This window comes from Gobius niger (genome assembly GCF_951799975.1).
Source record: "Gobius niger genome assembly, chromosome: 18".
NCBI classification, from domain to species: Eukaryota; Metazoa; Chordata; class Actinopteri; order Gobiiformes; family Gobiidae; genus Gobius; species Gobius niger.
This window is the reverse complement of record NC_136869.1, coordinates 18936787-18963324: the sequence shown is the minus strand read 5'-3', so window position 1 is coordinate 18963324 and position 26538 is coordinate 18936787. Positions and strand designations below refer to the sequence as shown.

The 26538-nt window shown below is 43.1% G+C and overlaps 1 protein-coding gene across 1 annotated transcript in view; it reads left to right on the top strand.

The window, feature by feature from the left end:
* ptprn2 (protein tyrosine phosphatase receptor type N2) overlaps positions 1-26538 on the top strand; it is a 111051-nt gene that overhangs the window by 2440 nt on the left and 82073 nt on the right. Inside the window, exons 2-8 of the mRNA XM_079576065.1 lie at positions 12656-12706; positions 18781-18894; positions 23391-23626; positions 24822-25275; positions 25350-25634; positions 25727-25767; positions 26082-26482. Of these exons, the coding sequence (XP_079432191.1) occupies positions 12656-12706; positions 18781-18894; positions 23391-23626; positions 24822-25275; positions 25350-25634; positions 25727-25767; positions 26082-26482 (1582 nt within the window). The remainder of the gene's footprint in view (positions 1-12655; positions 12707-18780; positions 18895-23390; positions 23627-24821; positions 25276-25349; positions 25635-25726; positions 25768-26081; positions 26483-26538) is intronic.

The following is a 26538-nucleotide window of genomic DNA, read 5'->3' as shown; positions in this document are numbered from 1 at the left end:
AATACCAGTAGTACCTACACTTTGTTTCCGACAACATACTGGTCTCATTTAACGGCGCTCGGCCCTAGTATTAACAAACTGAATCAAAAAAACAGGCTCAGAGTGGATGTTGCTTCTTTCCACAGGAAGTCAAAAAATTATGCTCAAGCACATTAGGTCTTATTCCAAATGATTTAATTTAACCCACTGCAAAAAATAGCATTGTCTGTTTCTAGCCGAGCATGTTTGGCTTGTTACATGGCAACATAAAAGCTGAAGTGTTCCGCGGTGTGGCTTTAATCAACAAAAAAAAACCTTCACGGCTTTCAATGAGAACCCGCTCTGCAAATGTCTCCCACTATCAAAGTGATGCAGCTTTACCTGAGAGGGCCAGGGTTGAGAGCACTTTTCGGGTTTTGTGGATGGAACTAATTTTCTGCTTTTACTTTTTACGTGATTGTTGCTTTGGAAACATTTGAGGCGGTCGGCCTTGAGATGGCTAACATTTATCAGGAAATTTCACGGTATTTCTTATAAACAAAGGCAACGAGAAACATTTTCAGGTTAAATGGTTCATCTAAAGAAACTATGCATGTGTAAAAAACATAGTATCTGTATAGCATCTGATCCGCGACATGGTGTTGTGACGTGAGCGGTTAATGGGAGGTCATGCTCTGGCTAACACATGTTGTCCTGTTTTCTTCCTCTCTGCCTCAATGACTCATTACCTCTGGCATTGACTCCACTGCTTTTAATCAACACAAAAGTGCGGAGGCGTCTTGTAAACGAAAACTCCGCTTTTCTAGTAATGATTTCACAGAACACATTCCATTTTTTACATTGTCTCATAGTCTTTTACTGTCAGCCTGGGTACAGTTTGACCACTTTTTAACAGTATTTCATGAGGAGCAGTGTTTCAATAATGAAGTCACTGAGTCCAGGAGAAAGCTCTGCCAATGGAAAAATCCGGAAATTGATTCTGTTGCGCATTAACACTCCGGAGCTTCGCAATTAATGTGTTTATAGCGTCGCTGTCGTGCCTTTGCTTAATATTCCCCTCAGCATCCAATCACGGCGAAGCCCATAACTGCGGCAGACGCCCATGTCCCAGCTACAAATGAACCTTCGCGAGGGCCTAACGCGAACCTGCCACATCGAGTAAACAGTACGAGCGCAGAGATGTTGTTGTTCTGAAAGCGCTTTTTCCTAAATCGGGCGGGAACATTGGGATTGCTCCGTGCGCCACATGTAGAGCAAGAGTGAGTATATTGATTCAAGCTCAGGGAGAAGGGAGGCATGTTCAAACAGGGATTCAAGGACTTTGCTTAGATTATTTTTAACAACAGTGTCTTCTTCTTCTGACTCTTTTTTTTTTAAAATAGATGAGTCTGTCTTGGAGCCAAAGACTTGTACTTACGGTTTAGAAAATTATACATTGACTTGGAAAGATAACAATGCCTCGGGGAGAGTGGGGCGGGTTGGGTCACATAAGACATTTCTTAGCTTTACTGCCAAGGCTTTCAACATTTTGCCAAGATACTAATATTGCACACTCTCCAGAACAATGAGCAAATACCTCTAAATCATGAGGCTTTAATGTTCAATAGAAACAGAGTAATGCCTATTTTAATTATTGAGATGATAATTCAACCGCCCCATGACCCGGTAGACATTTATCTATGACTATGAGGAGGATATCTTATTGAATTTGTGGCCTCTCATTTTTGGGGATTGTTTGGCACACGAGCACCTTTTTTCAACCTTAATATGTAAACATGAAATAAGTATTATCAATATTATAATTTCTCTCTAATATGCTATTTCTAAAGGTTGTCTAAAGCTATATTTGTTCAAAATAACTGAATCCATATAATAGCAATTAGCTCATTTGTGATATGGTACAAGTTATGGTACAATCATCTACAACAATAGTTTAAAGCCATCTCTGTTCTACGAATTTACGACAAAAACTGCCTGAACCAAAAGCCAAAGAAGAAATGCTTTCCAGCCCCATGTAACGGCCTGTCCACTCTAAATTCTTTTGATATAATACTTATCTCCCTCGTGTGCTTGTAGCTTCTTCACTAAGACACTAGTTCATTTCATTACACTTGGATATCAGCTGCCTAATGCACCCAGACATGCTGGATTTGATTCATAGTCTGCTGAGCGCTATCTTTTTATTTTGCCATAGGCCTGTGCCATGCTGTAGATATAAGGCCGCGAGGTGATATCAAATATCTTATAGTGGTAATAAATCACTGCGAAGGGATTGAAATGTACGGAGATATGAGGAGACAGCGGCTGCCTTAGTGAAGATATGAGCGCTACATCCAGGTGGGCTGGGGCCTCTGTTTGTTTACATCCCATAGCTTTTCATATGTAGTTGCTATAGGCCCGGCGCTTCACATTTCTCCCGAGGGACCTCTAATGCTCATCCTTGGCAGATCTGATTTCTAACCAGATTTTAATGAAAGCGAGCATTCACAAAGCATTGAACAGGCTGCAGTTACCAGATTAAAGAATTCGATGTCATGATTTCAGATGAAGGACAGGTTTTATTTGTTTCAAACAATTGAAAGTGAGCGAGTATAGTTTAAACTGTTAGCTGCGATTTCTCACTTTTAGCACATTTCAAAGTGCTAAATTCAGATTCTTTTTGGGAACACAATTTTATTTACACGTTTCTCTATAGTAAAGCCAACAACAGCTCGCTTTCTACTTGATCAAAATGCTTTATAACTCGATACACTGTCTTTTTTATCCTTTACAATAGGACAAAAACACCAGGTCAAAACATTCGCATTTTGTCAACTGAGAAGGCAAAATCTTCCACAAGATTCTGGACTGTCTTCACCTCAACATTAACCTGGCTCAAGAGAATGCTTCGATGCAGCCGACTCCAAATGCTGCCTCTCACTTGTGCAATAATGCAAGTAGAGGGCAGAATAATGGCTTGTGCACGACAGTCTATCCTCCCCTATTTGTGGACGATGAGGACCCTGCCAGCACAAAGTTATCTGGGGATAAATGGTAAAAAGGGGGCTGTCAAAATGAATATAACCTTGTCACGCTGCGTTTCCCATTGGCGCTAAAGGTCGGCGTGCATACTGCTTATCTCTCAGGAGCCCGTCTGAGTCATCTTTGTGAGGTAGAGGCTGTCGGAGGTGTGCACTTTATCGGCACTTGTAGCTTTCGCGCAGGGCTTTGACTCACTGGGCTAATGGGGACGTGGTTATTGGGTGAGGTTTGTTGTGCATTAGCGGGCTCTGTTAACTGATGCTCACTGGAGTGTTGTGGTGAAAGTCTGTTTTGTTAATTAATGGCACCAACAGCTGCAGCACTCAGAAAGTAAATTGATCTAAATGGAGATTTTCTGCAATCATCAGTAAGTAATGTTGAGTCAGGCTAATAAACAGCACGCTATGTAATATAAGTGGCTGTGGGAAGTTGGACTTAGATATTTTAGTCTCAAATTAATGTATATTATGAGTAACTTATCTAAATGGGTGTTCAAAATTGTTCAGTTACAGCAGCCAGTGGTAAATAGGTGTTATAATAGCAACAGCAAAGACGTATTAGCAAAGAGGTATTGAATCAACAGGAATTTATCTTTTCACATAGTCCAGTCCAGAACATTGCAGAGTTGCAGTTTTCACATAAAGTACGAGTTGTTGTGTCAAACCTGCCTGTATATATTGAGTATATTTGGGGCCTGGTTTGGTGCCACGGCGGGTGCGATAACAGACCTGCTGCTGCGTTGTTTCTTTTCTGTGACTCCACAGATGCTCGGAGGAGTGTGTTGGCTTTCACAGAGAGGAGCGGGGAGCCCGCGCCGATGTGCAGAGGGGAAGGAAGTCAGATGTGTGTCAAACAGACGTGTCGGGGCAATCTGTCTCGTTATCGCGCTTGAGTTCAAGGTGAAAGTGAGAAGTCTTCAGGGTCGAGCTGGAATTCTGCTGCTACTCAAATGCCAAGGACAATATGGCGCCCGCTTTTGTTACAAACTTTACAAGGAAACTCCGATGCATGTCCCTGTGCCGTGACCTCAGCGCGCCTTGGCTGGAAGCAGTCGTAGCAGTTTGAAGAGTGATACTAACAACCTTGTACTATTTGTCTTTCCACTCTATACTGTAAAATATAAAGGCCTCCAAACAATGTTCAGTTGAAGTATGAGCAGTACTGACAAGCAGCACAGAAGTTGTAGTAAAAGTTATTCTCAAAATAAACACAGATTCCAACCATACAGGTGAAACTCGAAACTAGAGTGAAACTAGAATAGCGTGAAAAAGTTCATTTATTTCTGTAATTCAACTGAGGTATAGACTCATGACATGTCAAGCCTTTGTTTGTTATAATTTTGATGATTATTATGGCTTACAGTCCATTTTCAAACTATTAAAATTTTCTGAGATTTTGAATTTGGGTTTTTTACAAGCTGAGAGCCATAATTATCAAAATTATAACAAATAAAGGTTTGGCATATCTCACTTTGCATGATGATTTTGGCTCACAGCTTGTAAAAACTCCAAATTCAAAATCTCAGTAGATTAGAATATTGTTAAAAGAGACTATATTGTAGCTCATCTTGGATGTTCTCAAAGTGCTGTATCAAAGCTCATTAATAGAGTGGAAGGGAAAAGTGTGGAAGAAAAACGTGCACAAGTTGCAGGGATGACCACAGTCTGGAGAGGATTGTCAGGAAAAGGCCATTCAAAAGTGATCGGGACCTTCACAAGGAGTGGACTGAAGCTGGAGTCAGTGCATCAGGAGCCACCACACATAGACGGATCCTGGACATGGGCTTCAAATGTCATAGTCCTCTTGTTGAAGCATCCTGGTCTTCCATGGCACCTCAGCAGTGCCACAGACTGATAACATCCATGCCACATATGCATGATTATAGTTTTCAGAGGGCTGACATTTCTCTGTTTAAAAAAAAAAGAAGAAGTTTAATGATGGTGATGGCGACGGTGGCGCAGTTGGTAGAGCGGGTCGTCTCGGAAGTCATGGGTACGAATCCCAGGTCCCTCAAATGCACACTGTCGTTGTGACTTTGGGCAAGACACTTCACCCTACTTGCCTCCAGTGTATGCATACACCGGTGTATGAATGAGAGTGTGACTGGGTGACTGGTTCCTTACTGTAAAGCACTTTGGGCCTGATAAATGTAGAAAAGCGCTATTTAAGCTGAGTCCATTTACCATTTTTTTTATTGATTTCATGTAGATTTCATGTAGAGATTGTGAATTTAGGGGGTTTTACAAGCTGTAAGCCAAAATCATCAAAATTAAAACAAAGGCTTGACATATGTCACTTTGCATTTCATGAGTCTATACCATATATTAGTTTCACAGTTTAAGTTGAATTACAGAAATGAACTTTTTCACAATATTCTAATTTTCCGAGTTTCACATACAATAAATTTGTCCACAGTTTGTACAACAGCCACAAAAGAACCAGAAGCATTAGAAGGTTTATTTTAGTTTTATTTTAGTGAGGACATACACTTTATTGCCTATCTTACAGCCAAACTTTACTAAAATAAGTGCATTATCTTATGTGACCCTGAGAGGCTCTTCCTGACAAGGTAAAAAACACATCCCATGCCATTAGAGTGTGATCTCGGAGGACATCATAAATGAAATGGTGTCGTGGACGGGGTCATCCTCAAGGTCACCCGTGTGTGGCCGGTGCAGGCTTTATAATGAGCACAATAAGCCTGTAATGAGAAATCTGAAGGCCGAGAGTTGAGCGGGAGAATTAATCGTTATACTATCTGGAAGATGTGTCTGCGGCGTCTTGGGGTGAGGCTGATTAATACTCAGGGCCATTGCTCAGCGCCGCCAGGAAAACCAATGAACCCAAGCAGAGACGCAAAGTTTTGTGGCTAATTCTAATGATTACCAAACTCTGTGGAGCAAATTGGGGATTTTGTAGCATGCATTTTTCACTCTTGTGGGATTCTAGTTTGAGTTGAGTGTTATCAGAAAATGCAACCAGTCGATAAGCAACCATAGAGGCTATAACAGGTCTGTGGATATTAAATATAGATGCACTCTCTATTCCTGTAACTGAAAAGATACAAAAGTCTACTGTGAGTCGAGGGCCATGTTGTTTTTTTCTTGTTTCTTTGCTATTGAAATATGAAGCTTGACCTATTCTTGAAATGTAATGGAGGCTTTCCGGTCCAAAAAACATCTTCAGTTAATAATGTTTTTCAGAACTAATCATAATCATGTCTTGAATGGTTTCTCTGCATTGGCCAAATCCAATTACCGGATGATAGATATAGCAGTATTGTCCATAAACAGTGCTGCTTGAAAATGAAATTCAGGCCAGATTGTTTTGTTTTCCAAAAATGGACAGTACATTGTGAGAGGCGTTGAAGAGTGGGGACAGATATACAGCGAACACAAATTAGTTTTTTTTGCAATATTAAAAATCTCTTCAGAAAGAATCTTTATATGAATTGTATCAAACTTTATCCATAAATTAATTCCAGTCTTTATCTATTATTCAGAACTCCTTTTCCCTTTTCACCTGCAGTGTCTCACCATAAGTGGATTTGGATTTACCAAACCGCAAACGAAGACAGCGGTACAAAAGGACAGATCAGAGTTACTTTCGATTGTCCTGAATATCTCCATCCCTCTGCCTGCCGCCCAGTGTCCCGCGCACTTTAAATGAGGTCCACCAGTCATTCATAAAAGTTAAACCCTTCGCTTCAATCGGGCTCGCACCAGATTTCCCAGAGGACTGTGCAGGTGCTAGCTCACTTAGCGCTACTCCTGCCGCTGTGACACTTCACCATTTCACTGGCCCCTCTCGTGCACTTCAAACTCGCCGTGGCACCTCAAAGAGGGAGAGAAAATCAAACGTCTGAATCACTGAGCGCGGGTCGGCGAAAAGGTCAGTTGCCCCTATTTCTGGGTTGCCGGTTGCCGCGGTGACGGAGCCATCTTTAATTCATGGCGGTTGTCTGCGCTGTCGCCCAAAGCTGGCAGCTGGAGTGACTGAGAGGGAGCAGGCTGCATGGGAATTCGGACAGAGAGGGATGCGTCGCAGGTTGTGGCACAGACCTCAACGTCCCTGGAGGAGATCCCAGCTTTTAGCCCCTAGTAATTATTCATGTTGTGGAGTGAGATCTCTGCATTATGGCTGTTGTTTAAGTGACACCAGTGACATAGCTTCTGCTTGGCCACACAGACCCACTCTTTTATACAATGGAAACAGCAGAGAGCTACTAATGCTTTAAGGATGCTTGAGCAACACCTGAGCCTTTTGTTCAATCATTGGGTGCACAAATAGGTCGTAATTCTGCTTTTGAGTGTCATGATTGTCCAATGTGTTGCATGCACATTCATTCAGGCCTATTGGACATGTTTTTAGTGGTAGGGAAGACTTAAAGCAGAACTACATAACTGATTAACCTTAATAAATCCTTTCCGTAGTCCCTCTGGGGTAATGCAAGTGTTAATGGGATGATTGGGGGGTCTTTCATCTCCCCCTGGTGTCTCTGGCCAGAAAACCACAATTGCAACTTTCTTGCCTCCAGGTCGGAGTCAACAATACACACTAATGGAATCACAAAGACGAAGCTAACAGGCTAACGGGCAAAGCTAACTGCGGGCTTGCACCACTTTAGCAGTATTTACAGCCAGGTTCTCTCCCTTTGTCTTTTCTGTCAGCATAGTATTTAATCTTATGGACAAGTAATGAGTAAAAAAAAACACAACATGCGATGACACCTGCTTTACTTATCTAATTTTATTCTTCAAGTTAAGGTAGAACCGTAGAAAGCTATCAGAGAGCAACTTAGAATAAGAATAAGGCAGAGAGCTGGTTTCTGGTTGAGAGCCCTGCATTACAAGGCTGTTAAAAGAAAGTTAAATTTTTTCTTTTGATGATCTGGTTTTGAGTTTTGTTGACAGGGCTCCCTGATTTGGATTGTGTTTGTCAGTCTAGAAGGGAGCAGTTAGACCGACAGAAGCTCCAAATCAAACCCTCCAACCACTCAGACAATCCAACTGTTTCGTTTTCTGAGATTGTGACACAACACTCGTGCCCTAAAACGAGAAGGTCGAGGTGGAGCTGTGTGAAGTTTGCATGTGGCTTATAGGTCTGACCTATCCCAGTGTGCTGTGCGGCTGACAGTTAAATCAGCAGTATTGAGGGATGGGTGTTATGCAGAGGACAAATTTCCCTGCAGTGACAATAATGTATACTTTAACCTTTAACCGTGTGCAGTCCATCTTTTCAGTCTTCTTGATAAGCGACCAGCAAGATTAGGATGGCTGCAACTTCAGTTTTAGAGTTAGATATTCATACGTGGCTGCTCTCTGAAAAGTTGTTAATGCGTGAACGTTTTTGAAAGTGAGAAATCTCCATAGTCGACGTGTGACATGCAGATGGCGACAGGAACAGGCGTTTTGGAGCGCCAGGAAAAGGCCGGGAGCCATGTTCAATTTTAGCAGGAGAGCGCCGTAATGACACAAGCTGTTTGAATCTGTGGACACGGTGTCAAGCTGATGCTAATTTGCTTGCAGGTGCGTTCCTCTGTGCTGTCCCGGCACCAGCCCCAGCTCTCCCCCCTCCTGCACTTTTATTACCGCTGTCACCCGGCCCCAAAATGGCTTTTTTGGCAGCCAGTACGGGAGCCGATGTGCGCGGTGTCCTTGGTCGCAGCCATAATTACAATAAAAGATACGCCGGTGGCCCTAGAGAGCGAATGAAATATGGCCTTAACTTTGGAGTGTGCGTTTGCCCGCTCTGCCAAATTCCCAGCATCCTCCTTGGCCCTTACTAACTTCGCAGATGGCGCCCCGGCACTGGTCAGATACCTTACGTGGAGAGGCGAGTCTTGACTTCTTGTTCGGCCTTGGTTATATCTCAATGGGGCACGTTTTACGGTCCAGCCAAGGTCGGCCACTCACGCCCGGGCCAAGAAAGCACTCCACCAAACATAACGCGCCCTTCTGTTCTTGACGGATAGCTTATTTAAACGCACTTAATGACCTAATAACATAGTGCCCGCTCGTCGTATTCTTTTCTAATGAGACTCCCGGTTGTCCTTATTTAATTGCTTTTCCTAAATCATGTTATGAGTTCTCTGAAACCCATAACATGCTCCTTTCTAATTTCCTATACACCCCCAAGGGAAGACTCCCCCTGCTGTTACGCCCCATACATGCTGTGATGTTTTTAGCTAAAGGTCAATTGTATTTGTTGAGCCTTACATACCTTTATTTTTATTTCCCCAGGCAGCGTTTAAACTTGCAGATCATAGGCCACATATCACTGCCACAGCTTGACAAATTATGGGAGATTACAGTTACACAACGCTGGGAATGGAAAGTCAAAAAGACAGAGTGTTGCTAGACGAACCGAACCCTTAAGTACAGGCCGTGCGTCATTTCAGCCAAAGTTACTCACAAATTCGATTGACCTTCCCGGGTTCTCCCCGCGCAGTTACACTAATTGGGTCATGTATTTTTGGAGCATGGGGAAGCTACTGCATATTTTGGGTAACCTGCTGTTTGCGCATTGCGATAACTCAAGTTTTTATTTGGGTCTCTGATAAACGATTAGTTTGCGTTCACTCTTCACAATCGAATCCTTGTGCTTTGACTTGTCGTAAACAATGCATGTGAAGATGAAATGTAAACTGGATTTATTCTAATGATAAGTGTGAAGAGACAGGCCTGATACTCTATAATCTGTTTTGTTCATGTTGCCTGTCAGTGGCCCATACACCACATTAAAGATAGAGAGTGTTCATTATTTAGCTGCCTGCTTTCCTCTCGATGAAAGCCTGTTGTTGGAGTGTATACGAAAGTTGAAGGTCACTTTGAAGAGGTTTGTTTGCGTGCATCTCACATTTGAATGTAGCTCTTCAATTATTTACATCAAAAATCAGCTAAAAGCCACTTAATTCCACTCCGTCGCGCCATTAAACCCCACTGCGGCCGTTCTTCTTTGACTCCACTAATAGCCAGGTTTGCCATTGATGACACGCTGAGATTGACGACTGATGATGAGGTTGACATGGCAACCCCATGTCACTCTGCGGCGGAGGCACAGGAAAGGTCACGCTGTTTGTGACATGATCTTGCACGCCTCAAAGTTCACTGTAAAATGTGCCTTCGTTAAGAGCCCTTTTTGTTTTTCTAATGACTTTTTCCCCGGCCGCGACAAACAGCGCATCTTTCCCCCCTTTTTTTTTCCTACCGGAGGTAATCAGCAGCATCCACTGTGATTGTGTTTTAATTAAAAGCACCATTTTAATCATCTCCGGCAAAGTGTCGGGGAAAAGGGGATGTTCTGTTATCAATGTCCCTGCCTATCACACGCGCACGCAGACACAAGCACGCGCGCACATCGACAGACTAACTCTGCTTGGCTGGATGCTTCATTAAATGGAAAGCCATAATTAATATTGAGAGCTGACAAGGCTTCCCAGAGAAGCCGATGAATTAAGCAGGGAAGTGATGAGGAGGTAAAGTTGAACGGACTGACACTAATTGCACAGCGGTGAGATGCCCGGTCCACAGGGACTGGGGCTACTCTGGCCCCAAGCAACTTCTCTTCAGTGTAAAGTTTGTCCTTGTCTCGCTCTTTAAGACAGGTGTAAAATCCCACAGACAGTGAAGTAATCAGTCCAAATCTCCATTTGGTCTGCCTCTCAGACACCCCGGGCCTTCTTTAACAGCTCTGCAGTCCATTTAGAGGAACAGTTTGTTAACAGGACTCTTTCTTATGGCCACTAAGCCCTAAGTACCACTTTACTCAGAAAATATATAGCACAACTGAATTATCTCTAGTTTTCCTATGTTAATAATGACACTCGGTCACAGAAAAAGCCTAACCACCGTCCGTACTTATTTATTCTTCCTCACAATAACAACAGAATCATAACAGTTGTCTGAAAATGTTTTTTACGATATGAATCTGGTGAACTTGTGAGCTACATTACAGGGTTTCATCATACCCGCACGTTAGTGTAGGAGTAGACAGCCCATCAATGTACTAAGGGAGACATTATCTCATGATTGAGCCATTAAACAGAGTTATGTGTCTAACTGAGCTCTGTGTAATCTATTGAAGCAGCAAGTTCAGAACATTCTGCCTTTTATTTCTGTGGAAAGAACAGCACGACCCACACTTCTTCCTTTTGTATCCATTTTGCTGACAAATTGAAGCATTATCATCACAAAGAATTTAATTTTATGAAATCTAGACTGCTAAACAAAATGTCTGCATAATGTGTTACAAGCACTATGGCAGGCCTGAATGTTATATTGTAAGGAGATAATTGAGGCCTGTACTGACGACCATTATGGCCTTGCAAACTTGAAACAAGAAAATCCTCATCTCTCTGCTGCTCTTGTTCGAGCTGATTATCCCTGTGTGAGAATTGATTTACAGGCTTCCCGCACCTATCTCCTCTCATTATTAAAAACGTCTGGCAGAGGCTCTTCTTGTGCTCAGCCGGTTCTTTATTCACGGTCGTGAACTGTTCCGCACTGTCCACCAAGGTCACAGGGCTGAAGAGCTGCACGTCAAACCTATCAAACCAGGCACAAACTGTACGCCAGGAACCAGCCGAGTTGGAGGCGTGTTCAAGACAAACTACATTAGGATTACAACCCAGAAAGCAGTCTTTTATTTTGTTAAATAGCTGATCACCTGTTCAGATCAGTCGGCCCAACCATAAGTGCACCTCCCTGGTGTGAATGTGAACACAGCCTGAACAGCTTCACATAATGTTCCTGCCATCTGCTCATTTATTAGTCTGAGCCAGGCCTGACCAACCACAATTTCATTAATATTCTGACTACATTCATATATGGACACTGCCCATGGAGTTACTGTCTGCCACATATGAGAGGGAGTCGCATTAATTGCTGATTGATAGCTCTCCATTAGAGACAAGGCCCACGACCACTGGTGCTGTGGACTTTCAATGTGTTATGCAATTATAAGTTGTCATTTTGCAGCACACACTTAGTAATAATCTGTAGAGACTGCAGCTTTTGAGCTCATCAAAATCCACACAAATGAGGTAAAAATTAGAAAAGTTTCAGCAAATGTTATTGTCTGTGTGAGATATGTTACGGCTAATAAACTACACACGGTTTTATCTTGTTTGTCAAATGTCGTAACAACAACACAATACAATATTTATAGATTTTTGTAAACAAAATAAATATTTATTGTATATATATATATATATATATATATATATATATATATGGCAGCCAATATTCTTTTCATGGTATTTTCTTGTATTCATAAGTGTATGGGTAACGAAGTAATTTGTACTGCCTGTCATTTTTATCATTAATATGTGATCCATCACACTGTGTTATAAGTATATTTGCTCGCTCGCTCTATCCCAACTAGGCCTATTAAATTTCCACAAATGTTCAAAACAACATTGGTTTGAGTGACTTGTTTATTGTGATATTTCCCTCTGGGTCAGCCGACTGTACCGATTTGCATACAAACCTGGCACTATAGGCTAACAATAATACAATATGTACAGTCTCACCCCACCTAGAGATATTTTTTAAAGATGTGCAGCACTTGCTGTGTGAAATAATGTCATATGTTGGTCCTAATTAATGCGTGTGTGTCTCTCTCCTCTCCTCCTGTCTCTCTTTCTCACCTCCAGGCTGCCTGTTCGAAGACGAGCTGTGCACACCATATGAGTTCTGCGTCAATGGTAAGTCATCCTCCGAGGGCGCCGCACACCCACTACGTCTCATTATAGAGAAACCATCCCGCGTGGTCACAGCCATCACCCAGCACATGCAGTTTTAAAGGGGTTATTTTTAGACTTTGAGGTGGGATTTCCATTCATAGACGCATGTAGGAGGGTGTTTGCAGTCTTGCGTTTTTAAAAAATGTTTGTCGTGAAACATATTTAGAGTGTACAATGCTCTGTTTTGCCCTGAGGTTGGCCCATAAGCACACAGACGGGCGCTCCTTTTATTGAAGATGCATGCGTCCGTGTCAGGTTGCCATGACAACATTGCATCCGATGAATGGGAGGAAACGTCTGGGGTCTTTTCACACCGGGACTTCCGGCCCTGTCACACGCCTGGGCTTCATTTTGAGGAGGACTGATGGCACGTCGATATCAGGGATCGTCAGAGACGGCTTATATGAAAGGCTGATGTTTTTCTGTTGATAACTCCCCATGTTTGTAGTTGGCAAACAGTGTCCAAATGCCGGACTGAAATGGGGCACATCGTTAAAAAAAAATCATTTCGCGACCAAAAACAACAGAATACTAAATTGCAAATGACAAAGACAGCGATGCAGTTTCATTTGACACCACTACTATACACACTTTGCAAATTCGATTAATTTATTTGTGTATTCTTCATCTAGTGGTGGTCAGTTTAGATTTTAATGCAGCTTTATGTGATTAAAATTGGACTAAAACACCTCTAAGGCTCTGTAAAATCATTGTATTCAGACCGAAGCAGATACGTTTGATTTATTTTCTATCTAGCTTCTACCTATCTATTTATATTGTATGTATATATGCATATTTTATCATCAAACAAGAAACTTACACATCATTTTAAAGGTCAGATTCAATGTGCTTTTATTGATTTTATGTCTTATCCACCAAACATCCTCACCACATTTTAAACCGACGACAGGAAAAACAATCATTTTATTATAATAGGGCTTATGACAGTATTATGTCGTGTAGAAAATGTGGACTATCTCGCAGCCTTTTAGAAGAGAACTGTCTGTCCTTTTTCATTAACCCAGTTCGAGCGGAAAGAGGAGAGGACAGCGCACATCACCGAGAAGAAAAAAACAACAACACACACTTTAATTACAGGCTGGCTGCTTGCTTTGGTTGGGGGCAACGCCTTGTAGCTTAATGGAACAGAATTTGCTGACAACTCGCCGGAAAATACCCCACGGCTCTGAGCGAGGGTTTTGTGTTAAGATCAGCTCGTTATGCATGCTCATGAGGTAGCTGTGCCTTTGTATGGTTTTATATCTTGTCACCAGTGCTTAATACATCGTCGAAACGCTATTTGCTGCTGGTGCCATCGCCGTTTTTCTGTGTGTGTAAACCTGCAGATCTATGAGGCTGCCACTCCCGACTGGACTCCTGATGAGCGGGCCAGACAGGGCGCGAGTGGGAGTAACTAGGTCTGGCACTTTCTCGCCTCCCTCAAGGACTAACCTGGTTTGTGCCGGGTTGGGCCAATCCTCACGCGCGCTGTTGCTATGGAGAAGGGGCTTGACGGGCTCCAAAAGGGAGCCTCTTTTTCTGTGTCAATCAATATGTTTTTTTTGTAAGATGCGACACTGTGTTGATTTAGGATGAATTGCTATTAGAGCTGCGTGATTTGAGAAATAACTCCGATATTCAATAAATGTCTTGAATATTTTACCAAAACATTTTACCCCCCAGCTTAACCGAGCACATTTTCTCCAGTTTCACCCATTTTTGCCACATTTTTGTCACATTTTTCTGCCCCAATTCCTTTATTTTTATTTTTATGTAATATAACTATGATCAAGCCACAACAATGTGACCAAAGCACAACCAAAAAGGACGAAAATATGACAATCATAACGAGGAAGAAGCTTAGATCAGTTTTGTAGGTCTCAGCTTTCAAATGAGACGTTACACTATTGGCCGTAAGCTCCGGTCGAGAAGCTTTTAGATTTGGGTAAAACTGAACTGGAGAAAATGTGCTCGCTTTAAGGCAGGGATTAAGGGGTTAAACACGCTATGGTCTGGTCCGTTTGAACAAAGTTACAAAATATTTTTCATGAAATTGTCAAAAATACTAATCAAGGATCAAAGCAAGGCTAAAATGGAACAAAATAATAAAAATCAGGAATAAAACTAACCTCTCTCAAATGTTACTGAGAGAAAACGGGAACGTATTTAGCATTATTTCCAAAGACAAATCACAAACCACTTCTCAACTGTGTCTCCAAATACCGCGCAGCTCTGCCCCAAAAACTGCATTTATCCCTTTGCGTCTCATTCGGAGTAACTTCAGATCTATATTTCCGCACCTTCTCTTTGCAGGCCGCGTAATTACCGCGACGTCGAGAAAGCACATTTCATTTGACGCATCTCTCCGGAGTGCCTTGCTTTGCGCCGCAATGATAAGCCAAAGCTAAAGTACAGCGGATAAGTGCTCGACGCTCCCCCTTGGGCGCGGGCGGGCTCCTATTAAACACTTAACCAAGGCTTTTTTATATCGATCCGTGGTTATCTTACCCCCACTTGGGCCAATATTGTCTGAAATACTAGCAATTTGTTTTAGATTTAAACGCTTTGGCTGACGCTTGCATCGATCGCGAGGCCCCTATGTCTGCAACACCAACACTTTAAGTAACAACTACAACATTTCTAAGAAGCGATTGGCCAAACAGCGGTGGACTCTCAGATGAAATGGCATTGATACAGAAACAGTAGCTTTATTCCTGAATAACTAATCATTTAGAGAGAGGTGTGTTTGATGTCGAGGGCACTTTGTGTCCCCATTGTTTATTTACATGTAGATTTGAGTGCGTGCATGATTTGAATTATCATTTCAAAGACGCAATTATCACGAGGTACAATTTGTTGTCATTTCAGATGAAGGGTCGCAGCCTTTGTAACTGTGTTGGAAAACCGTTGTTTTTTTTAGAAAGAAATAGCCAAATCCTTCTATGTTGACCCTTAAGCTGCATAATATATACCCAGATTATTCTTGTCGTAATAGGGGACGCAATATGGCCAAAAAGACAACAGGAATTGAATGGTCGACATTGTTTAGCAAGATGTTGTGATGATATTACTGCAATTATAGCAGTATTAAGTGACTTGTTTACCATAATAAATCCTTCTCGTAGTCCCTCTGGAGGTAAAGTGTTAATGGGATGATTGGGGGGGGGTCTTTCATATCCTCCTGGTGTCTCTGGCCAGAAAACCACCATGGCAGCTTTCCTTGCTCTGACCCGGAGGCCCCAATACACACTAATGGAATCACAAAGAAGAAGCTAACAAGCTAACTGTGGGCTAGTACCACTTAAACAGTATTTACAGCCAAGTTTGAGTGAAAGAAATGATCTCCATTGTGTAATTGGATGTACAATATCCCTCTCTCCCTTTGTCTTTTCTGTCAGCGTAGTATTTACTCACACGGACAATTAATGAGTAAAAAAACGTAGCATGCTATAACACCTGTAGTGGCGCTTACAGCCTCTAGGGGCATGAGACATACAACAAGATTAAAAAAAAATCTCATATTGTGCAGAAGAAGATCATTTGTTGTTAATGATCCACAAACTTGCCATTATCCTTTCAGCTGACAATTGTGCATTTGGGATTTCATTTTGCAGCCAATTTGAATCCGACAGTGAAAAAGGGGAAGATGTTAAACTTTGTCCCACTCTTTGTTTCATGTGGCTAGACCAGGTAGCCTAAGAAATATGAACTATATAAACCCGGTAAAAGCTTCTGCATTTTGACATTTTGACCAGCTATAGGCCCTTACGTGCTATGATATCCGGTGAATCCTAATCAGTTGCGATCTCTTCTACTATAACCGGCCCCTGCATCTGCACGCCTCGCTGCACCGAATCTGGCCTATTCATTTTGCGTGACAGTGGAGTAGCACGGGCGCCACACACTACACCTGTTTCAATACGTCTTCATTTGTCTACCCGGGCTGGCCCCTCCGCCTCCCCCCCCCCTTCCCTGCCTGACACTCCCGACGTCCCCAAATGCATTACTGTTTACTCCTGTTATCCCGCAGCATTAGCCTCCTCAGTTTAAATAGATTTAAGCCGCGCAGTCTGACGCGGCGTGGGCGGAGGAAACTGTCAGGATTTAGAGCTCTTTACCTTTTTTGGCTGGAAATCTTTTGTGTGTGTCGACATCATGCGACTCGCTCGGCCGTAGCTCGCTCTGAGTACACAAGTGCCAGTGATTTATCGGAGTGTGCGTCAAAGCAGTGACCCGGCGATTGATTTCAGGGCCGGTTTTATCCGTTGTAGATTGAGCGGATCAAGGTTCATTTGCGTTGCGTTTTTAGCTTTTTGCTCATCGTACGGTCCCGCCTCTGGCTCTGATTGTAACTACTGACCATATCGAGATAGTTTTTAATGACTGGCTTTGTGCGGCACCACCAATCGATTCATTGTCAGCTTACTGTTTCTTTTACACTGGCAGACAATCATTACTGAATCACTGTCTTTTATAGACTTTGCCGCACATTCAAGCAAGCCTCAAAGGTGTAGAGACTTCATACATCTTTGCCACTAAAGTTGTCTAGTTTTTGTGCTCATAATATTTCATGACATCGCATCTTTATGTTCAACTTTGGTGAACCTTACACTGCGGTACGCTCCCAAGCCTGAAATTAAAATGTTTTGTTGCTGAGAGTGAAGTGTCAGAGAGCTGCTTTGTGATTTATCATGCGTGTGGCTCAGAACTGTTGCCGTCTCTTGCAAGCTCCAGGTTTACCACCTCAATAAATCAATCTGTGATTATATTTGACTATAACAAGACTTTCTGTGATGTGAATAATACCTGACTTGGAAGATAAGAAGGACGTACCATGATGACTGTTGGGAGTGGCACCAAATGGCCTCACATGTAGCCTTCATTTAGTTCTTGCTGAGCTCTATGCAAAGGGAAAAGGCCATGCATGCTCAATGACTGTTTTGGCTCTGTAGCATCATTGGTGAAAATTGGATTAGTGGAAAGAGCAGCGGGAGAGGAAGGTGGCGTGTTGTAATTCAGACACATCTGTTATGACGTGTGTCACCAAGAGCTTTCCCGCTGCTCGGTATGAAATCTTAAAATAACTGTTGTTGTGCTGCGCTGTGTGTGTATGGTAATTCACCATCTCCCACGGGCTTCTCCCCAGAACAGAGCTGTCATTTACCGGGTCAGAGGAGTGGAGGGAGTCAGGAAAACACCCACTCCTTCTTTGGAATAAGAATTTCATTTAGAGGTCCCGTCTGACATCACGTCATTATCTTGGTAATTATTAGTCTCACTGCATTGAGGCGAGCACAGAACATTACTGCGTGTTGGGGACATGAGCGCTACTGTTTGTGTATCGTACAATGCCCACAGTGTCAGTGTGCATCAATCATAGCATTGATGTTTGTTGTCCGACAACTTGGGCTAATTAATGGAGTGCTCTGGTGCATGACAAAGTGTTGATTCGCATCATTAGGTCTTACCATTGTGAGGCATCGGTACAAGAATCCTCTCAGTGCAGCGCTATGGACACGCTTGTATGCACACGGGTCAGCGCGCATATCGCACCTGCAGCATTCATCTCCAGAGATCATCTGGAGGTGAACTCTCATTTGGGAGTTTAGCAGCAACAGTCAGAAGGTATGTACGGGTCATTTATATTCCAGGCATTACAGCTACACTGTGCGCCTGGAAACCCCTGAGCTTCTGAGGTCTAGACCAGCCACTGAATGATGAGGCTGAAAGGGACTCTGTGGCGTGGGTTGCCTAGCAACCTGTATTGAGTGAGGCGGGAGGCCGCTGATAGGGAGATTACCCGAGCTCTGATAAAGTCCTTCCTGCCACGAATGGCTGCTTATCTTAGTGCTGTCAGAAGGAAAATGTCAGCTATTAGGTTCCCCCATACCAGGGAACTGGGGTACCAGGACACAACATCCCACACTCCATAAAACAACCCCTTTCCTTCATTTATTCCACACTAAATGTTATGTTGAGATTCTACCATAATGGTACCTAACTTGTATGAGACATGTCTTTATGTGTTTGTGCAGATGGAGTGTTCGGGCAGTGCCAGGAGTTGGCTGGTGCAGATCTACACACTTACGACCTCTCCTCGTCAGCTCTGCAGCGCCTCAGGACCCTCCTGCAGAAACTGGCTCGCATAGGTAGGCTGCTCTCTGCTCTCTCTGCCTGTCTGTCTGTGTCTGTCTCTACTCAACAGGCCTTATCACTCATGTACAGGGCTGCGAGCAATGCTTGTCAACCGCCATTGTATGTCTCTGGCCAAATAGCCAAGCTGTCTCTTTTGGCTCACACAGGACAATGCCATTGAGCTGAACAGGTCATTTGAGTCACTGCGGCCATTGTTTAGCCATTATTGCCTAACTCTAGCAGCCAGTCTAATTGGCCTGTATGATAGGACATTTAGAGCTAATTTTGTGGATGAGTAACTGTGAGGTGTGCAGTGTAATCACATCAGCCAGACTCTCCTCCTCATTCAGTGGCTGCAGCTAATGTGCGTGTTATACCAGGTTACATCTATGGGGAGACATTGAATATGTAGAGTCACCCGAGAAGTGGTAGTTTCACAATCTTTAATACAGTGACATCGGGCTTCATTTATTTGGACACATTCAACACTAGCTGTATAAATGATGAAAGTGATTCTCACGTCCAGAGATTATTTATCAGCTTTTGGGCTCACTGATGTTTAGGACATTAAAGAAGTTAAACGAAGCGCCTCAGAGACTTCTTTTAGGTCGGGGGCTTGTTTATGTGTCTAAATCAGAATGCTTTCAAGTGGTGATTCTAGGCATGCAACTGCAGTGCTGTACCACCGGGGGGCAGTAGATGTCTTCTACACAGACCGTGACCAGCTTACATTAGCCTTTCAGACATAATTGGCTTTACCGGCCAGTCTCAGCTTAATATTTTTAACAGGCGTGAACCAGTGTTGAAAATCATTAAGACCATGCAGTCGGCAAGAGGGTATCAAAAAGGGGGAAACGGCAATGAATATTAGGCCAGGCAGACCACACATTTATTGTAATTACTGCTCAGAAACAAACAAATGAAAGCAGACACATCCTGTGAGTAATTTTCCATGCTTGGTTTGAGAAGGTGTTAAATAAATAGTGTGTAATCTTAGAGGTTACTCCGTGACCTTGTGTTTTTGACAGCTGTTTACTGCAGACATGACATCATCACTTCCAATGAATTGGCTCTATTTGTTTTACCTCTTTTACAATCACAGGGAAGAGCTTCGCATGAGCTACAGCACACTGGTAATGCCAGGTGACACACTATTCTTATCAGCTACTGAAGTGTCATCTTTGAGACGTGCAGAGCTTTTTTAGAGGCGACAGGGCGTTGAGCCCATTGTACTGTAGCCTAAATTGAAGAGATGAAGGGGGAGGAAAAATGGGGACAAGCATCAATGGAATCGATTTACAATCCTCTTTATCTTGCATCAGAGGCACAGGTAGAAATCACACAATCTCTGCCCACTGCACAACACCAATGTCACTCCGATCAATGAAAAGTGTCCCTTTTACAAAAGGCCAGGGCTTGTTAAGACGTGTTGCCACTGGCAGTGTGAGTACATTGTGTTAGGTAAACTTTCCAATACAAAAAGTAGCGTACCTTAACTGACTGTAACCTTAGTAGCCTTTACTGTTGGGCTTACACCAAACGCATTTGACGTACCATTGACATCATGCACATATTTTTTTCTACAAGTCAGTGATGGTGCTACTTGTGCAGGAAACTTTAGCCCATTTGATAGTTTGGTTAAGAGTGAATCCTGTAGTATAAGCTAAGCATTAATTAATAAATAAGCTTAAGGGGCATATTATAAAAGAAATTATGAAATAAATCATGTGAACACCAACTCTAAAACTAAACTAAAACACCTGAACAGTTTTAAGTCTGGCTTTCACAACTGTGCTGCACTCTCCCAGAGCTTGTAGCTACAGTCAACAGTTCAAATTAAGATAGCGCTGAATATCTTCACATCTCAAATAATCTTGTGCCTTATGTAGCATGTCACCCAATAAATACAATAATAAAGCCATAGTTAAATGAATACATTCATTTCATCATCAGTGTTTTTTCTTGGTGAAAACTACACAAAACATGGGTCTTTACTGTGAGGGGGCTCCTCGCCAAGTATTTACGGGGAGTGGGACATCACCACTTCATTTCTGTGCAGATGTTGCTGCTTTGCTTTGACAACAGCGAAGCATTAGTTTGAATACATCAGATCTTCTTCAAAATGATTTATTTTGGAAATATCAGAGTCTAATTGACCAATAGGAGCAAAACAGGCATGTTTTGCGAGTTAGGCAAGTGGCTCTTGTCATATACGAATATACATATATTTAGGGTCACATACAACCTTAAATGTTCCGCAGTGCAGCTTAAGCTCTTTGAAAAGTAATTTTATGATGCCCAAACCCATCTGTGTGTTTTCCCTGCTGATCTGAATGAATCATGTCAGCTATACTTGTTAATACAGCGCAGTAAACTACTCGAACCTGGAGACTATGGGCCTCTTGACCCTGTGCAGCGTGCCGTACTCTCATAGCCCGAATGCAGACGCACAATGATCCGATGTGACATGTGCATTGCTTCCATTGGCAGGTATAGTCAGTCAGGAGAAATAAGCGCTGTGAAACTGACATGCCGCCTTGCCACAGCAAAGCATTACTTTAACTCTTTGGGGCTGTATCCAGTGAGCTCTAGAGCATAACCTATCTCACCTTTAGGGGCTTGTTTGACAAACCCAGTTTAAACAAGTGTTGTGTATTCAAATGATAATGTCAACATTCTCATTAGAAGAAGTTGTTAATGCAAGCAAACATTAACCACAACTCTTGTTATAGCAATACACTGTATCTTTTCTCCCAATAGAGAAAATGTTGCAGAAGAAGTGGGATTAATTAAACAGTTGTTTCCTATAGGATATAAAACTCATAATGCAGGGTGTCCACTTAGGGATTCTTTTAAATTATCAGATTTACTTCTACTTTGAGCAATTTTTCCTAATGTATTCATAATTATATTTCTGCAGAGTTTCTTTAATTTATGTGTCACATTAGGATTGACACATTTCATTTTGACTAATTAGGGTGAACTTGTCGCTAAATTATTCACCCTCTCTTCTATTAATGCCTTTAAAATCAGTCGGTGGACAGAAGTAAAGGAAAGGGGAAAATCTGCATTTCAAAAACACTGGATGAAACAAGTCGACATGTAGAAAGAGTCCCATCTAATAGGCTTTGAATATTTAGAAGCCCCTCACTCTCTCTTTCGTGCGCGCTGCAGACAGGAGGCCGGCCTGTTTGAAAGCTGTTGTGCTAATGGCAAGGCGTTAATTAACTGAGGCATTTGCCTGAGACGGCCTGCTAGCCTTAACAGGCAAAAAGTGGCCGCTCTCGGTGGTGGAGCCTGCTCTTTCCTTTGGACTTGGAGATGAATTTGCATGACATTTAGATTCTTAGTGCCAGAGTAATCAGCTGGGAGCTTGATTGAGAGGAATTGGACCGTAAAGGCCCACCGCATTTTTATCCTGACTTTGAACAAAATGGCTCATTTTGGTGGTGTCATTTGCTCAGGCATACCTTCTCCCTGAAGTGCACCCACAGCAGACACAACTCACATAGTATGTATGGAAATGAGTGCATCCCCAGGAGACAGAGGGGATAGAGGTGTCACAGTCAATGAAGCCTGCACCAGCCCTGGGCTTGTTGTGGCGTCACTGCACGTTTACACTGGAGCCGTTTAACTAACTGCAGCTAACTGCTGGTAGCATATGGATGCTTTAAGGGTGAGACTGGTCTAAATTCCCCATTGTGACTTATAATAGCAGAAATGATGATCACCATGCTGAGATATAGTGAGAATATAGCACATTGGGTAAGCCACGGGTAGTTAACTGTCATTGTTGTACGGATGGATGGCTGAGCCTCGTTCCAGAACAGTGACAACATACGCTGCTTTGTGCTCCATTCAGCGCTGCCAAGAATGACTGCCGGCATCTGTAGCTGCTCTGCATAGCTCAGATCCTCATCTGGTGCTTATGAATTTCTATGAGAATAACCAGAGTATATGGGTGAAAAGCCAGGCTAATGAAGACATTCTGTGGCACTGGTGCTTGAAACTCAGTGTTTTATTGTTTGTTGATACCTTCCATATTATTACTGGAAGCATTAGTCTTTCAGATGTCAAAAGTTGATAAATATGACAGTTTGGAATTTTAAGCCAACAACATATTTACTCCCTCATTAAAATGTTTCTATGATGGGGTTTGAAGAACATCTTGGAATCCCACTAAAGTATAATATCTTTGGTATTGCTGTGCTCTTCGCTGATGGAATCCTGTGCCTCTTGGCTCATTGGGAATGGGGCCATGTTTGGGGTATCTTTTTTGCTTGGGTAGCTCCATCTGGTCCTGGCACCAGCGTGCTTTGCCCCTGCCCAGGAGTTCTGCATACCAACTATGTGTTGGCAATTAGCAGAGATGTTGGCACTGCCCCAGGCTGCAGTGTGGCATGTTTTCCAGGCGTGTGGACTGTCCTGTGTACATGTCTGCGATGGGTTCCATCAGATTCATCTTCGACCCTCATCTATGTGCTTGTTTCACTGTAGTTTTTCATTTCAGGTATGACATGGCATGATGACATCCCACAACAAGTAATCTCCAGAGAGCTCTCCAAACTCAGACATGTGCCCCTTCGCCATCCAGCCCTGCCCCCTGCCCCCCTGACCTCATCTAAAGGCCGCAAACTGAGGCCAGAGCTGAGCCAAAAGCTGCAGCAGTACCTCTCTGACCTAATGAACGAGTCTGAGTTACCAGCACAGCCAGATCCAGTGCCACAGCGCGCAAGGGGTATCCAGGTAGGAGTCAATGTCTTATTAAACTGATAGTCAATATAGTTTTGATTTGCATACAGTATTAGTAGCACTGTACAGTGTTTTGGTTTCAAATGACAGGGGCCTCTTCCTTTCCTCTAGAAAGAGTCAGTATCTCTCCCGGCTGGGGGTCACCCTCTTGTTCATGCTTTTGTTTCAGCGCTCTGTCTTCTCCGTACCGCCCACCGAGCAGGAACCTTTTTGCACAATGATCTCCCATCGCCACGTTACATTATTCAATCCTCATATTTTTGGGTGGAACCTCGGCTTTGTGTGCAGTCCACTCAGCATCCTTCATAGCTGGGCCGCTTCCTGCTGCTGTGTCAGTGCAGCCATAATGCAAAGTTGAAGAGTTCAGGACCTTCCTTATTGATGAGATGAGGCCCTTTGTTGTATAGCGTGATGGAAAAAGGCAAACATGGTTAGCATGAATGGCAGAGCGCCTCCATCTCGCTGTGCTAATGCCATTATGGCTTCTCGGTATGCCGGCCTAGGAAAGCCTGACATTTTCTCTATATACATTTGAAGGACAGAAATGGCACCGGGGGAGATAGCTAGTATTAGTGCGGCATGGACATGGATAATAGTGCTGTTCAGTGGATCGGTTATGCTACTGTCTGCTGAATTGAAGTGCAAGTCTTTACAATCCACACAATGATTTTTTTTTCTCACAAAGAAGAGAAAAGAAAAGAGAAAATCACACTCTTTGAGACCAATATTGATCCTGACGATGATGGCGAAGACTTTATATGCCTCTAACAGTCCCTATGGCTGCACATTGTATCGTACATACATAATTCATATCGTGCATCACAGTAAGCTCACTGTTAACTCCGATTCAGAGCTATAATTTTCTTGTTTGGGTTCTGTAACAGTCAAGACTTGCTTTAAAAGTTTGTTTTCTATTGTGAAAATACATGAAAAACACAGTGAGATTGACACTATCTCGTCTCGGATTTCCATAATGCAATTTCCAAGGGCAGTTGTCTTTGATCTCAAATCCTTATTCATATCCTGTCTTGTTTTGCTGAGCCCATGTTGTTATTTCTTAAATATGCGGCCCCAGAACAGCCCATCTAATGGTCTGATGGCGGAAAGAGCCGTTTATATGGCGCAAGATACACGTACATACAAGAGAAGTTGTTTTTTTTTAAACGCCAAGTTATCCCTTGTGTTTCAGAATGACGATTTCAACTCCGATGGTCAGACCGACTCCAGCTCCAAACCAAAGCACACGTGGAAGGAGCACACCGTCTACAGCATCCACAAGGGAGACGGACAACCCCCGATCACCAAAGTCTTCACAAAGAGCGGAGAAGGCAGGCACCCCAAACTCGGCCCAGCTTTCTCCAACCAAGGGTTAGGGCAGGGCAAGCTGCTGTCCGGGCATTTGGAGCGGCTTCTCAACAACATACCGGCCAAGACTCAACCCGACAGCCCAAGCGTTCAAGGTTCATGGCCCAAAGAGAAACTGCAGTATTTCAGCTCGGTGCAGCCAGACGCAAATGAAAATGAAGAAACGCAATCACGGTTAGCTTTTGGATCCAAGCCTTCTAGACCAAACCTAGACAAACTGCTGCTCAAAGCCGGATCAAGTCGTCACAACGCCAAACAACCATTCGGTCTTATGGATGGTAAGGGAGTCACATTTATTTGCAATTTTCAAAAAGATACTGAATAAAATACTCCACTTGTCCTTGTTATTCAGACCAGTTCCTCCAGAGCATGATGCACCAGCTGGGCGGCCACAGTATGAACCTGGACTCTCTGATGGGAACAGACCTGGACGAACTGGTGGAGGTGATCCACGGAGCTCTGCAGGTGCATGAGGAGCGTCCCGCTGCGGACGGGGCCAAGTACGAACCTGAGACTGCGGACTCCGAGGGGCCAAAAGAGACCAACAGAGAACCACCCAAGGCTGCGGTCCAAATTCAGGAGCAAGAGCCGCAATCAGGTGGAGAGGCCAAAGGTGGAGTAGGAGTGAAACAAACAGGTACATCATGTTACAATATTAACATTGTCAGTTAGTTTTAAGATTTCACATACGGACTTGCTCTTATACAAATTGTGCTTTTATATTTTCAGGTTTGCCAAAAGAAAGTCTGGATAGAGAGCATGCTGATAAGGTGAATTCTAATGACTTTGTCCCAAACTGTTTTCATTGCTCGTTAAAAAGGGGTGTTTTTTCAGTGACAAAGCTTGTTTTTTATCTAAAAAAAAGAATTGTAAATTAGAAACGCTAATACAAGCTTTTCTGAAGTGTTTACTTGGTAGGACATGTTTGTTTGGCCTTGTATTCTAAAGCCAGAAAACATATTTTGCAATATATAAATGTATCTCAAACATATTGTAAAACTCAATCAAACAAAAAGTGATTAAAGCAACAAATTACAGGTACGGGACTTAAACATTGCTAACTGAATGTACTTTTACTACACAGCATAAAGCCTTCTTCTCTAAGCTGCTAGACTACCTCAACATGGAGCCCTTTGATGATGCAACAAATGTCAACAGCAACCCCAAAAAGGTGGGTTTGGAGAGCGTGAAGAGCCGGACCACGCAGGGCCAAGCCCCGGTGGTGCACCACTGGGAGGAGAAGACTATGGTGGGCCCAGCCAAAGAAGGCACCGCACTGCACCTGACCAGCGGACCCCACGGTCCTGATGCACAGGTGGACTCTGAGATGGAGAGATGGATGCAAGAGCTTCAGAGGAAGAAACAGCTGGAGGATCCCCAGAAGAAGGACATGAAGATCAAAACACAGTTAGTGCATGTGGGAGTCAAGGAGTTCTCCAGCCGCGGGAAGGATCGCCACTTCGGCTACATCATCACCGGTTCAGAGTAAGGATTACTTTGAATTTGTTTTCTACATATTCCCATGATATAGTATTATTAGT